Source organism: Cynoglossus semilaevis, chromosome 13 (genome assembly GCF_000523025.1).
Source record: "Cynoglossus semilaevis isolate Cse_v1.0 chromosome 13, Cse_v1.0, whole genome shotgun sequence".
NCBI lineage: Eukaryota > Metazoa > Chordata > Actinopteri > Pleuronectiformes > Cynoglossidae > Cynoglossus > Cynoglossus semilaevis.
Window position 1 is genome coordinate 4,699,491 of NC_024319.1, and position 13,830 is coordinate 4,713,320.

Below are 13,830 nucleotides of genomic sequence, written 5' to 3' on the forward strand. Positions count from 1 at the left end.
AGAAAGAAAGGAAGTGAGCAGAGAGGAGGTAGGAAGGTTGCAAAAGAGCCATAAAACTAAATGAAGGGTGAGGATGAAAAGACAGAGAGAGAAAGAGAGAGAGAGAGAGAGAGAGAGAGAGAGAGAGAGAGCTACAGTCTGTCCGTGTCCTCAACAGGAGCCGCGTCAGAGAAACTCCGACTGTAGGAAGAGTCTGAGCCGCACAGACTGACGACTGATGTGCTGTAAAAAAAAGTTATGTTATGAATATACAGCGGGGGGGACGTGGGGGGGGGGGCGTGTCATTAAAATCATTAAAATGGTTTATTGTCTGTGATCAGGTGAGGAGTGTGACGAGGGTGTGTCTGTGCTGCAGCACAAAAACAAGTCTGACCAGATGTAACTCTTTTCTATTTCTGTTTGTATCTGCGCAAATCAGAAGGCGCCGACATCACCACCCTGACATGGCGTTAACACATGTCATTCGTGTGACTAAGTCGGTGGCGTGGAGCCGCACGTGGCGCTTCGCGTTTAGCCTTGATTCCTATGCAAAGCGTATGCCGCGTTAGGTGTGTTACATACACGTGCGGTTCTTTTTCTGGTTTGGTTTTGTTTTTTTTTTTTTTTTTTTTTTTGACTGGGTGAGGATATTCGTCAATAACCACCTCTCTTCCTGTCTCCCTTCTTGCAGCTTCCTGTGGGATGACTACACGGTGGACGTGCGTATCAATGACTACTTGGACATCATCTGTCCACACTACGGCCTCGGCGAGGTGTCATCGCACGCGGCCGAGCGCTACGTGCTGTACATGGTGGAGAAGGAGGACTACGAGGTGTGCAAGCCGCACTCCTTTGACCAGCTGCGCTGGGAGTGCTCGCGGCCCTTCGCTCCCCACGCCCCGGAGAAATTCTCTGAGAAGTTCCAGCGCTTCACACCCTTCACCCTGGGCAAAGAGTTCAGACAGGGCGAGAGCTACTATTATATCTGTGAGTATCTGTGAGAAACAGAGCTGCAAGCAATTACGGACCCGGCCAAGGTTTTCTCGTAGTTGACCCTTGACCTTTTTTTTTCCCTAAATGTCTCCAGCTAAACCAATGCATCACCACGGACAGGACTGTCTGAGGCTGCGGGTGGACGTAGTTGGAAACAAGGGCTCTGGAAAATCTCACCCAGACAAGTCAAACAAAGAGGAGGTGGGGAAAAGACAAGACGGAGACAAAGTGAAGTTCCCCACTACTGGGGGGGGAGGGCACAACCCCTCCAACCAGCTCCCAGCAGGTGAGGATTCTGATATAAATTGCCAGACGGATGTAAATAGTCCTTGTTTTTCTGCGTTAGCTGCGTTAGCAGCGTTAGCTCTGGTCTCAGCGCTGGACTCTGACACTGACTCTGTCTCCTCCTGTTTCCTCAGATGATCCCGCTGTGATGGAGCCCAACGTCCAGAGAAGTGTGGGCAACTCGGCAGCGCAGCTCCTCTCCCTCCCGCTCCTCTTCACCATCATCCCAGTCTTATTAGCGCTGATGCTGCAGTGAGGCTAACGCTAACAGAGACTATGCAAAAACCGATGCCGGTCATTGGGACCATGAACTCTGAGAGATTTTTTTTAATACAGATTTTTTTATATAAAAAAAAAACAACAACAACACGTGGACAGTGGTGTGTGTGTGTGAGTGTTTGGTGTTTGTGTAAAGGTGGAATGTTGATCATTCCACAGAAGAAAACCTCATGGACATTTTTTTGTCAAGGAATTTTTTTTTTGTCAGACCTGAAAGCACACTGATCAGAACACTTGAATAACTTTGATTGCAGTTGGAATGGAAACATTGTCGCCGTCGTTAAAGCCGAAGATTTCATAGCATTCGGTACAGCTGTGCATCGAACTACAGACCTTTAACTGCTGTCTGTCGTTTTTTTTTTTTTTTTTTTTTTTTTCACCTTGTCATGTAATTTTTGCTTGTGTATTGGAAACGTTTATTGGCAGCTGCCAAAGTGGTATACACTACATCCTATAGTATTTTCCTCATGTAGCACTCAGCTCCCTGTGTCACCTCCAGTCTGTTCTGTCCTGGTGTTGACGTCGAGCCGCGGTGGTCGCTGGTCCGGTCGTGATCGCACCACCACTCCAGTCCAAACTTGGACTGTTCTGGGCCGTGAGTTCCAGCCACAAAACCCATATATGGCGGTGGTTCATGAGAGCCTATGGCCACATTCCTGAGCAGCCGTGGATGCAGCCTGCCCTCAGGGTGTTTTGGAGAACGTCTCCTGAGCTGTCAGCCTGTGATCCGCTGCAGTTCCTCACATTTGCTGCCGTCACTGATACACTCACGCTGATTATGACCTTTTTTTTTTTTAAGGCCGGTCAAATAATAAAAAAATTAATCAGTATTAATCACAGGGTAGCTGTGGATTAATCATTATTAATCAAGATAAATCAACATTGTTAATTATCAGGGAAAGAACTGGAACAAAAAGACAAATGACGGCCGTGAGATGTGCGTGTTTCACACCGGTTATTTAGTTTAAAAATGAGAAAAATTGGAAAATTATAACTCAACATTTCTCAGGTCATTTCTTCTCTTGACATTTGACCTTGTAAAACGTGTCCAGAGTTGCTTTCAAAGCCATAAAGCATGCTGGGACTTGAGATGGCATTTTAAGCTCGAGGTGCGTTCGTAAAAATGAAAACTCACAAATAACAACATGTGTCGTCACTGTTTGTTACAACGACAAAAAGTGAATGGATGGTGGAATTGCTGCACCGTTGAATTAAAAATTGGTTTGATTCTAATTTGATTAATTTTCACAAACTGAATAATTTTGAGAGCCGAAAACAAACAAACAGTTATTTCTACTTGCAAAGTAGCCTTTTGTCCGTGTGCACCAGAATAAAGGTCACTCAGATTGTATGGCAGGTGAAAGCAGTTCTTTTTAACATGATCGGATCACACAGGACCGACATTTAAGACCAACTCTGAAAGGAACCTCTGTAAGTCACCGATGAAGCACCGCTTTGACATTTACCCAAAAAAAAGGCACTCTTTGTTGCAGGTAATCCATATAAAAAAAACCTTTCAGAAGTACCTGCCAGTACACGTTTAGGAAGTAAATGTCATTTAAGAGAAAAACCAAAACAAAATATCACAACAGAATTAACATGAACATTATACCAGGAGCCAAAGAGAACAAACACAGAACAACCTCAGGGAGCTGATCTTCTTCAATATTTATGTTGTTTTTTCTTTTAACTCTTTTTTTTTTTTTCTGCTGCTGACACAGTATCATGGTATGGTACACTGGCTGATGGTCACAGATGTGACTCCACTTGCACACTGTCAAATCTTAAACTGAAGGGACTTCCTACAAGATACTATTCATTTGTTTTTGTGAAGCATCATTCTTTGTAAATGTCTATATGTGAATATGTACATAGAGAAAACTCTATAAAACTGTTTTAAGAAGTAAATGAAACTTTAGTGAAATAAATAAAAAAGATGTGTTGTCACAAATATCCTCACGGTTCCAGTTCCAGTTTCTCCTCTGTGTCTGTTTACTTTATACTGAAATGCCACTCGGGTCGTGGACGTTTTGATGGACGGCTTCCATCAAACTTACTCTTTGCAGCCACTTTCACATTTTCTTTTTTTCCACCCTCTCTCGTTCCCACATCTGTCTTTGATCCTGACCTCGGAGCTCTGACTCGGGTTTCAGTCTGAAAACCAAACACGAGAATCAAGAGAGGGGGACGATGAAGGAGCGATAACGCGGGACAGTGTGAGGAGAGAGGCCCACGGGCAAACTGACAACAGGGTGTGAAGGTGTCACTCACCTACTCAATCACATGCTCTCTCGCCCTTTACATCCTCTTTGAGGGCAGAGCTGAGTGTCCGTCCACACATCCACACGGTGGTGTGTTGCAGTGAGGAGGTGTGGAGAGCAACGACCTCAGAGCTGACTGAAAACTGTCAAAAGTCACCGTCACTTGTAAAACCATGCAACATATGTGTGGCCGGAACATGAAACAAGAGGGTTTTTTAATATTATTATTTGTTTTTCCACAAAATACGTCATTTTAAATTCACTGTATGCACATACGCACACACACATACTTTGACTCTACTGGACAACTTCAGAACAATCATGTCCACTGTACAGCATTATTTGTTTTTCCACAAAATACGTCATATTTTAAATTCACTGTACGCACATACGCACAGACACATACTTTGACTCTACTGGACAAACATGTCCACTCTACAGCGAGTCTTCTGTTCAGCTGAACATGACGTCACTTAGCAAAGCGCTAACACCTTTCGAGGTTAACTTTTAAGTGTAAGTAACTCTTACTTAAGTTTCTGCCAGAATTAGAATAATATCTATATAATAATAATAATAATGAAAGTGTCATTGCGTAATATATTATTAATATAATAACATTAATATGGGGTGTTGGGGGGTAGATAGAGGGCAGTAGAGGCAGGAGTGACCTCGTATATAAATCCTCTGTGTTTAAAATATTTTATTTACATTTAATATTTATTCATACACTGTTTAAAATACATCATGTATGAATGTACACCTATGACAGTACTTTCTTGTACTCTTGACTAGTATATTTTAAATAAAACTAACTTTTATCAACCAACTAATATTTTCACCTTTCACCTGTTTTGCATTTAGGTTAATGTCTCATCATTTAGAAATTTTAAATACGTTTATCCTCCTCTTCTGTATATTTACCTTTCCATGTGTTATATGTTAGAATATGCTAATGCTAATGTATGTTAGTTTAGTTACCTGTTGCTAAAGAGGATAACAATTAGCAGTTTCTCAATGAGACATAAAAATACATTTATGGTTAATATAAATGGGTTAATATGTTGGGTTACTCTTCAGTAAAGGTTCACCAGTAATTTCAAGCATTAGTAATGCAGTAGTTGCAAACGTAACACTATCTCAAAGAGAATCTTTTGTTAGAGAGCAAAGTGGACCTTGTAGCTCTAGAAACCATTGCAGATTAAAACAACATGTGTTCATAAAATAAAAGACCTTTGTTTAACGCAGTACAACTGGCCACGCTGCAGTACAATAAAAAGGACAAAGTATACTGACAACACCCAATGAAGGTGTTGCCAAAAGACAATAATCCTAGAAGTGTTTTCAGTTGAGGTAAACCAATCTGACAATAATAAGGTACGGTTGACAAATGAGAAGACAGGAGTGAAAAGACAGAAAGAGCTGGGTTGTTTGTGTCTTCTAAACTTTACAAACTTAGAAAGTAATTTCCCAAAGTACATTGATTCGTTTTTTTACTAAAACATGCAGCTGGGTAACTGGATATATTTAAGTTTCTCTTCCAGAATGTACGCTACCTTTGTCCACTTCTCGACATGAATGGCTGGATTTTTTATTATTAAATTGACTTTATTTTTCCTAACTTACAATTCTTTAATGACAATATAGTCAATATACTCGTTATTATAAAGTTTTGACTTTATTTTAATGACTTTTCCACTTTATTCTTTTACATTTTATTTTTAATTCTCCGCTCTGACTGTAGAAAACCTGGACCGCGAACTCTTTTTACTTCACCCATCCAACCCCGTCGCTACGCGATGACGTAAGCTCTTACGTCAACAGCGTACCGCAGGCAATTGGAGCTGACGTTCTCCCTTGTTTCATCGGAAGGCCAATCAGAGTGCAGGGACCTTGTGCATACTGATTGCAAACACGGAAATAGAGTGAAAGGTAGTAGATTTAGCTGTAATTCACCCAAGTTTGAGTTGTCGCGGTTAAACGCAGTAAAACTTTTTAATTAACGCCGGGAGGGTGTTAGTTAGACTTTTTTTCCACTGTCCTATGGAGTATTTAGAGCTTCTGTCATGGACCTGCATCGTCTTCACAGTCGGGATGTTCTCGACTGGACTGTAAGTTGGACTTCAAGTGGTTACACTCTCAGTTAACTTCTTTAACGTGGATATGAGGCGGTGATAACCTGTAACCGATCACCACTGTAATGACTTTTTGTTGTGTTAAATCACGGTTTAAAATTATAATATAATGTTGTGCCACGTAGATAGAATTCCATAAGCTTTTTTTTATCGTCTTCATCTCTGACTCTGACTCTCTGACTGTTTGTTTTCGTCAAGACCCGACCTGAAGAGGATGATACACACCAAAAGTACAGAAAACATCCAGTTTCTTCCATACCTCGCCACATGCCTGAAGTGAGTGTGGCTCGTTGCACAAATAAAGATTTTTTTTTTCTTTTTTTTAAATCAATATTAGTCTTCAGTGAGCAGGTTTGAACACAAGCAGTGGGTCCTGAACGTAACTTAATACACAGCCATGTCCACAAGTGGTTGGGTCACATACTTGTGTGCATTGTTTTGTTATGAATGTAAGTTTCCTCGGGCTGTTTTGGGGAATTTTCTCTTCAGATGCTAGTTTCACACAGCACAGTTTCAAAACTCCAGGCAGACACATTTTTTCACAGCCTCTTATAAGAAACTTATATGTATGTATATATATATATATATATATATGAAGCATCTTTTTTTTGTTCATGCAGCTCATCCTCTTGTGTGTACATCATGCAAACACACACACACCCTTAATCATATTGACATTTGAAACTCACAGACAACAATTTAGTTGTGTTTGCAAAAGTAAAAATGACGTCTGTACTTGATGATTGGCGACAGATCAGTGAGATCTCATTAAATGTGTCATTTGCAGGACTTTCAAATATCAGGTGTCAACACCTACACACGTTACGTACTTAGTGCATACTTGAAACTGGATCAGTGAAGAAGACGATGGATGAATTTAAATGTTTTATCTTTCTTCCGCAGTAACTTTGGATGGTTTTATTATGGGATGCTGAAGCTGGACCACACCATCATCCTGGTGAATGTTATTGGAGCTGTCCTGCAGTGCCTCTACATCATCACCTTCACCTTCTTCACAAAGCAAAAGGTCAGTGTGGAACTGCAGAACGTCTCTTTGGGACACACTGTAAAACCAATTCACACCTGTTTGGTTTTTGACTGATTGGTTTTTGATTGATTGATTTCTTTGTTTTGTGTGTTTCAGAAACTGGTGCTGATCCAGACACTGACAGCAGCTGCGATGCTGCTCTTTGGCTGGTTTTACTTCTCCAGAGTTCTCATAGATGACTTAGACCGCATCAATCAAATGGGCCTCACCTGCTTCGTCATCACCATCTGCATGTACATGTCCCCACTGGCCGACCTGGTTCTGCTCCCACTACACACACACACACACAAACCTGCTGTATACACAGTCACATAAATGTGATCTCGTCACATTCACCAGTTTATGGTCGGACACTTTAGTTTCAGGTCGTCGACGGAACAGGAAGTTCATTTTGTAAATCACAATCTAGTTTGCAGTAAAGTACCTCTACAGCCTGACAGGAGGCTCCACTGGGAGCCTAATTGATGGTGACAACGTAGTTAAAAGCCATCTGCAACATGGCTCATTTTGATTGGTCCAGGTGTCAATCAGTGCAGCGTCCACCTGCGTGTGCTGGCTCTCTCCTTCACTCCGTCTTTTCCCTTCCTCTAAATTCACAACATTCTGTCAAAAGAGGACTTGAAATAAGGGACTGTGATCATAAACCATCTACGGGAATAGTTTATGGTTGTTTCAAACACACTTTCAGTTTGCACTCGTTTCCTCACCTTACATTCATTCAGAGTTACAGAACCGGCCGAGTGGCTTCTTGTCGTCTTCACTGATGACTTTTGAGAAAAAACAAAACAATACAGCTACAGTAGCCTCCCATCCAGTGCAAACAATGTTAACAATAAGCCGCAGAATACAACTCCAGTCCCTGTAGTACACATGCTGGGCCTGTATGTGGCGCTGTGTCAACCGTGCTCTAATATTCTAACACAAAAAATTTTTTGAACCAGAATTTTGGAAAACCAGATCCTACAGAGCATGTGTACAAAGCTGTAGACAAACTCGAAATAGATACGAAAATGGCTAACTGTAGCCACACCGATTAGCCAAATTTGTTTCTTCATCAAATGGTCCACGGCAGAAAAGAACCACTTAGCACCACCCGCAGGTGACATAATTGAATCGCTTATTCGTCCCACAATGGGGAAAATTCACAAAGTGAGTTTTTGTAATTTACACAGGCTGCCACAGGAGGCGCCATTGAGTACATGGTTGCAACTCACAGGCTGCCACAAGGGAGGCGCCATTAGGGATATGTGGTTCAGAGGAGACATGTTGCATCATGGGATAGAACAGCACCCCCTCACTCTTTATTTGGTTGGGGTTTATGTACAATAAATATAGCCGTATAGTGTGCATTAAAGGGGCACTTCTTTTGTGAAACTGAAACTCTGCCTTCACGACGTCGACCTTTTGACCTACATTCCACTGATAGTAAACGTGGAGCGTTTCAATTGTCAGGAGTTTGTGGCTGAATTTCTCATTAAAAAAACACTTCACTGCTGCATCATTAATTGTTTACTAATTGCTAACACTGCGGTGGCTCGTTATCTTCTCATCATTAAGTCATTTATGTCAAGTCATTATGATCAAGTGTGCTTTGACAGCCTTTTTATGCTCAATATCATGTTTGAATTTCATCTCTTGTCGTTTTCAAAGTGGGGGGTGCGCCCCTGCAGGGGGACAGAGTTACAGATTTTTTCTTTTTTTTATTCCTTTTTTAATATTCCTTTTTTCACTCCTGCAGGGGGACAGAGTTACAGATTTTCTTTTTCTTTTTTTCTTTTAATTCCTTTTTTCACTGAGTTTTCTAGACCAAAGCTGAAAATGTGTTGATGTGGAGGGACTCGATTATAGTCCTTTCTACAGAAGGGGGCGCTGCAGAGAATAGTTTGGTTAACTTCTAATAATAGCAAATATCATGTTGTATCTTCTGCCATAATAGAAAGAAAGTACTTCCCTCTCTCTCTCTCTCTCTCTCTCTCTCTAACTAAATAGTGATTAAATAGTTCATCTTCTACTAGTGGAAGGTTGGTGAACTACATCCCATGTGTGAGAAGAGAGGATGGAGCTGAAATGTCTGACATTCTTCAGCTTGAAGTTTATAGTGGTCATAAACAACTGGAGGATGCTCCTGTTTTCTTCTGGTCACCTTTGCACCTGCACTTTTTCGTAAATATAGAAAAGAAAAATCCCTGTTTTTGTTTTTTTTTTCTTTCTTTTTCCTTTTGTGTCGTCTGACTGAGGCGTCTTCTGGTTGGCTCCACCATCCTGTCGGCCTCCTTCCCCTCATCTGTCTCACTCAGCTTCCTGCCTTTCTTCTGCTCATCTGTGTCTTCCTGTTATTCTCACTCTGCTTCTTTGTCTCTGTCTTCTCTCCTTGGTTACTGTGTGTGTTTTTTTTTATCCTGTTAAATATTTTAAAACCCCAATATAAAAGAAGAACATGCCTGACACCGTTACATTTTGTCTTTTTTTTTTATAATCTCCCAAGGTCGTACTTGGTGAACCTTGCTTCGGTTTGGTGTGTGTGTGTGTGTTTGGTGTGAAGGCTGATTTTCAGACAATTGTGTCAGAAGCTGAAGTCGGCATCTTTTTTCCCCTTGAAACTCATCATCATGGTCTTAAAAGTGATAACAGGCTGTAATGGCCAATGAAAAACGACAGAGTCTGCGTTGGCAAAAATCAACCGTAAACCTAGCGTTCACTGTGTTTACTGATTTTTTTTTTTTTTTTTCAGGAAGAAATTACAGCCTTTTGTTTATTCAGTGAGCGTCAGGACACTTAGTGTCCATGAATTAGCTGAATACTTAAAAAATACTTAAAAAATATCTGTAAAAAATCTGTAAATTACAATTTCTTTCACTGCTCTTTCTATTTGTTTCTCCTTGTTTTTGTAACATGTAACGATGTGCCTCTTATTTTATTAACTTAATTTATCGCAATGTATTTTACAATTAACGGCTTTTAAGCTAACGGCTAACGGAAACCAGAGACAAATCCCGAGATTTAGAGATCGAATCCCAGTTAGGGTGGTTGGTACGGTGCAGTGTGATTTGGGTGGCGGTCGTGGAGACTGCTGCCCCCATGACCCAGTAACGGATAAATGGACAAAAATGGATAAATGGATGGATGGTCAAATAAGGTTGAGGTGTTGTGTTAGCAACCGGTCGCTAACGCAACATTGATACAAAGTAACTGTGAAACTGTTGTCGTTGTCGGTGACTCTCCAGCTCCCATTTTTGTGAATTCCACCTTTAATAGTGCAGTGTTGGCTGATGTGTCCTGTTCTCCTCTCACAGATGACTGTGATTCGTACCGGGAACATCCAGTGCTTGTCCTTCTCCCTGACCGTGGCCACCTTCTTCACGTCGACCTCCTGGGTGCTCTACGGCCTGCAGCTTCACGACAACTTCATTGTGGTAAGAAGCACCAGCGACACCTGTCACTGTCAGTGTTTTTTTTTTTCATTTTTATTTTCAACCTCGGTTTCAATTCTTTTAATCCTCTCCAGGGTCCAAACTCCCCGGGGATCATTACCAGCCTCATCAGGTTTTATCTGTTTTGGAAATTCGCTTCGGCCAATCAAAGCTCACCTTCCTATAAGTTGGTGCCGATTTGAGGACCGTGAAAACGGATGACAGGGTTTTTTTTTGTTTTTTTTTATGAGGTTCTATTGAGACTCTGAGTAAAACCTGAAGGGAAACAGTTTGGTATCGTGATGAAGTGGGGAGAATCTCTGGTCTGGTGCGGGTTTTTTGTGGACTTTTTTTGGGGTTGTTTGAACAATAATGTGTTTTTGGGGGCCCCCCCCCGCCGCCCCCCCCCACCCTCTGGGCCTCATGTCTTCCAAGTGCCTTGTGTTGGATGGTTTATGTCAGGACAGATTTGTGACATTTCCTGACCTACAGTGACAACGGTCCAATCAGAGGCCTCGACTTCCTCTGCCTCTGTTCAGCCAAAGATTTTATGGCGTGCTGCTGTCGACGGTTCTTATTTTATTAAAACGTGTTTGTTTTGTTAACAGTTTACATAAGTGACACGAAAAGTCACGTTAAATTTAGTTGGTTTTTTGTTTTGTTTTTTTTACCACAATCAGGTGAAAGCGCCCTTTTCTCTCTCTCTCTCTCTCTCTCTCTCTCTGAGAGCTGGTACTTGGTGTATTGTTGTCGACCTTTGAACTGCAGTACTGAGTCAGTGGCAGTAATTTATCCTCGGTCGATATATTTTGGATATTTTTTGTATCTGAATCCTTTTGATATGAAATCTTATATTGTCTATATATGGTCTTGTATTTTTATAATATAAAAAAAACCTTGTGATATTTAACATAATTCATCAAAATGAAGTTAACACTAAACTTGACGTTTACTCTTTCGGGGTTTGAAATGTTTGTTTCTTTTCTACATCGAGGACGTTTCATCTTCATCATTCCATCGCCGCCTGAATAAATGGCTGATGTCACCATTCGTGGGTTTTTTTTTTTCATGTTTTGTGATTTTAATGTGGCACCAAAGTGGAACTCCAAGTCAAATCTTAAAATACATGTGTCAAACTCAGGGCCCGTGGGCCGAATGCGACCCACCAATCATTTTGTGTGGCCCACGCAGTCTTTAAAAGTACGATACTGGTAACTTGAATAAATAATTTATTAACATGTTAGGTAGAGTAGTAGCCTACGAACCAAACCACAGAATACGACTCCGGTCCCTGTAGTACATATTGTAGGCCTGCAGGTGGCGCTCTGTCAACCATGCTCTAACATACTAACACAGAAAGGAATTTGAACAGGAAGTTCGGAAACTGGAAAAGAACCCACAGAGCACGTGTACAAAGTTCTACGAAACGAAAAGCGGAGACGGCTAACTGTAGCACACCAGTTAGCCAAATTTGCTTCTCCAGCACGATCAGAAGTAGCATGGTACAGGGGGGGAGGGTTGACTGTCACTCTGCTCGAGAACGCATTTCTTCGTCCTAACACTTAAAACACGAGGCGCTATAACTCCAGGATCTGTAATTGTATCGTCGCAGGTCTGCAAAGACGTATTTCACAGCAGTTAAGTCAAATAGTTTGATCATCTATAAGTTAGCTTTCTAAAGTTAGAAAGAAATTGAACCGGAAGTTTGGAAACCGGAAAAGAACCCACACAGCACGTGTACAAAGTTCTAAAAAGTCAAAAAAGAAACGAAAAGCGGAGACGGCTAACTGTAGCACACCAGTTAGCCAAATTTGCTTCTCCAGCACGATCAGAAGTAGCATGGTAGAGGTTACATCGAGGACGCAGTTCTCCGTCCTAACACTTAAAACACGAGGCGCTATAGCTCCAGGATCTGAAACCGTATCGTCGCAGGTCTGCAAAGACGTGTTTCACAGGAGTTTCTTATAAGTTAGCTTTCTACAGTTAGCCATAATACCGTCCCATTCAAAACAACGCGTCATTTTTAATTAAAACAACAAGAATGCTAACTAAAATAAAATCCCATTTCCATCGTGACACACGTTCAAATAACGTCACAGGCTGCAGCGTTTGGTTCGGTGGTTTTTACTCCAGATGCTTTAACGAGATGTGACCGTCTGTGTTTGATTAAACCGGGGTCACAAATCCTGTTTGAGTGAATGAGCTTGTTTGTGTGAGTGTGTTGATACAGAAAGGCCAGTGGTGGGAAAGGCCACGCTCTGAGTTCTCAGCCCGTGAGTGAGTGAGTGTGTGTTACGCTGCCACTCTCTTCCTGTGCTCAAAGCGTCTGTCCCTGAAAGAGCACACACAGTCACAACACAGTGTTGTGCTGTGTGTTGCAGCGAAGTACAGGAGAAAATCTGTGCTGGTAGGACTGGGAGTTGGAGATAAATGGGCTGGAGTTGAAAGAGAATCGCAGAGAAAAGAAAAAAACTCTGTGCGGGACATAAGACAGCAGTGAAGAAGAATCCACAAATGTTGGGAGAGATGCTTAGAGAGTCTGCTCACTTCCTGTTCCTGCTTTTCAAATGTGATGCTGATACTTTACTATTCAAGTACAAAGTGAAGAAGTCACTTTTTATTTACACTGACCTTAAACTGTTGGCAGCTCAAAGTGTTGTGCTGTATATACAAAACATCACTGCTTACTATATGCTAATGTGGCTAATAGTATTAGCCAGAGGTCTTTATATATACGTGTGTACCAACTCTAGAGGTCTGCATAGGTACTGCAGGTTAATGTGTTTTGATTTTTTTTTTTTTTTTAAACCTTACGTTTTTATTTCACTAAAATTAAACCATGGTTCTTATTCCAGTGATTCCCAACCACTGGGCCGTGGCCCACTAGTGTGCCATGAGAGCTCATTAGGTGTCGCGGAAAAAATTATCCAGTGTCGCTTAATTGGTCCCAAAACTATTATTTATTTATTTATGGATAATAATTTTCCGATGTTCGTCAATGCGTGACAGGCAGAGCAGTTGAATCCTCTTCCACTAGGTGGCAGCAGTTGGTTATTAAAGCTGTTGAAGATCTTTGTCTTTCTTCAATTCCTGCCAGTAAATCAGTGTTGTTTTCAACTAAACAGGAGTACGTTTTCAGTAAATTTAAACTAGAATATTATTACACTTCATTACTGTGTATTATTTGAATCAGAGCTGACTCTTGGCAACATGGAAGGTTGCCTACGGCGCCATCTTTTGGATGGGGTAAAACTCTAACCTCTTAAAAAAAAAAAAAGAACAATTATATTTTAGCGGTAGGGGGCGCCATATCATTCTTACATGACCCTGGAATGGTTGGAGTTGGAGTTGACTCTGGTATAAATAGCTTTGTCGTTGGACGCGGCCCAGTTCTGCCGTCAGTTTGTGGGTTCCTTGGCAGGAAAAAAAAAAACGTTCTGTGA

The 13,830-nt window shown here is 41.4% G+C and overlaps 2 protein-coding genes across 2 annotated transcripts in view; both read left to right on the forward strand.

Annotated features, from left to right (window-relative positions):
* Nucleotides 1-3,491, forward strand: part of efna1b (ephrin-A1b) — a 13,675-nt gene extending 10,184 nt beyond the window's left edge. Inside the window, exons 2-4 of the mRNA XM_008323129.3 lie at nt 671-966; nt 1,067-1,258; nt 1,392-3,491. Of these exons, the coding sequence (XP_008321351.1) occupies nt 671-966; nt 1,067-1,258; nt 1,392-1,513 (610 nt within the window). The 3' untranslated portion in view covers nt 1,514-3,491. The remainder of the gene's footprint in view (nt 1-670; nt 967-1,066; nt 1,259-1,391) is intronic.
* Nucleotides 3,492-5,666: 2,175 nt separating this feature from the next.
* slc50a1 (solute carrier family 50 member 1) lies at nt 5,667-10,768 on the forward strand. The gene is made up of 6 exons (XM_008323128.3): nt 5,667-5,905; nt 6,128-6,205; nt 6,833-6,956; nt 7,074-7,235; nt 10,271-10,390; nt 10,483-10,768. The coding sequence occupies exons 1-6, from the start codon at nt 5,838-5,840 to the stop codon at nt 10,588-10,590; spliced, it is 660 nt and encodes a 219-aa protein (XP_008321350.1). The 5' UTR covers nt 5,667-5,837; the 3' UTR covers nt 10,591-10,768.
* Nucleotides 10,769-13,830: the final 3,062 nt, after the last annotated feature.

Bases quoted from the DNA above. Each gene is read 5' to 3' on its own strand.
- slc50a1 (XM_008323128.3), top strand. From the start codon at position 5,838: ATGGAGTATTTAGAGCTTCTGTCATGGACCTGCATCGTCTTCACAGTC. The intron at 6,206-6,832 runs GTGAGTGTGGCT...TTTCTTCCGCAG, and splicing joins TACCTCGCCACATGCCTGAA to TAACTTTGGATGGTTTTATT. The intron at 7,236-10,270 runs GTTCTGCTCCCA...CTCCTCTCACAG, and splicing joins TGTCCCCACTGGCCGACCTG to ATGACTGTGATTCGTACCGG.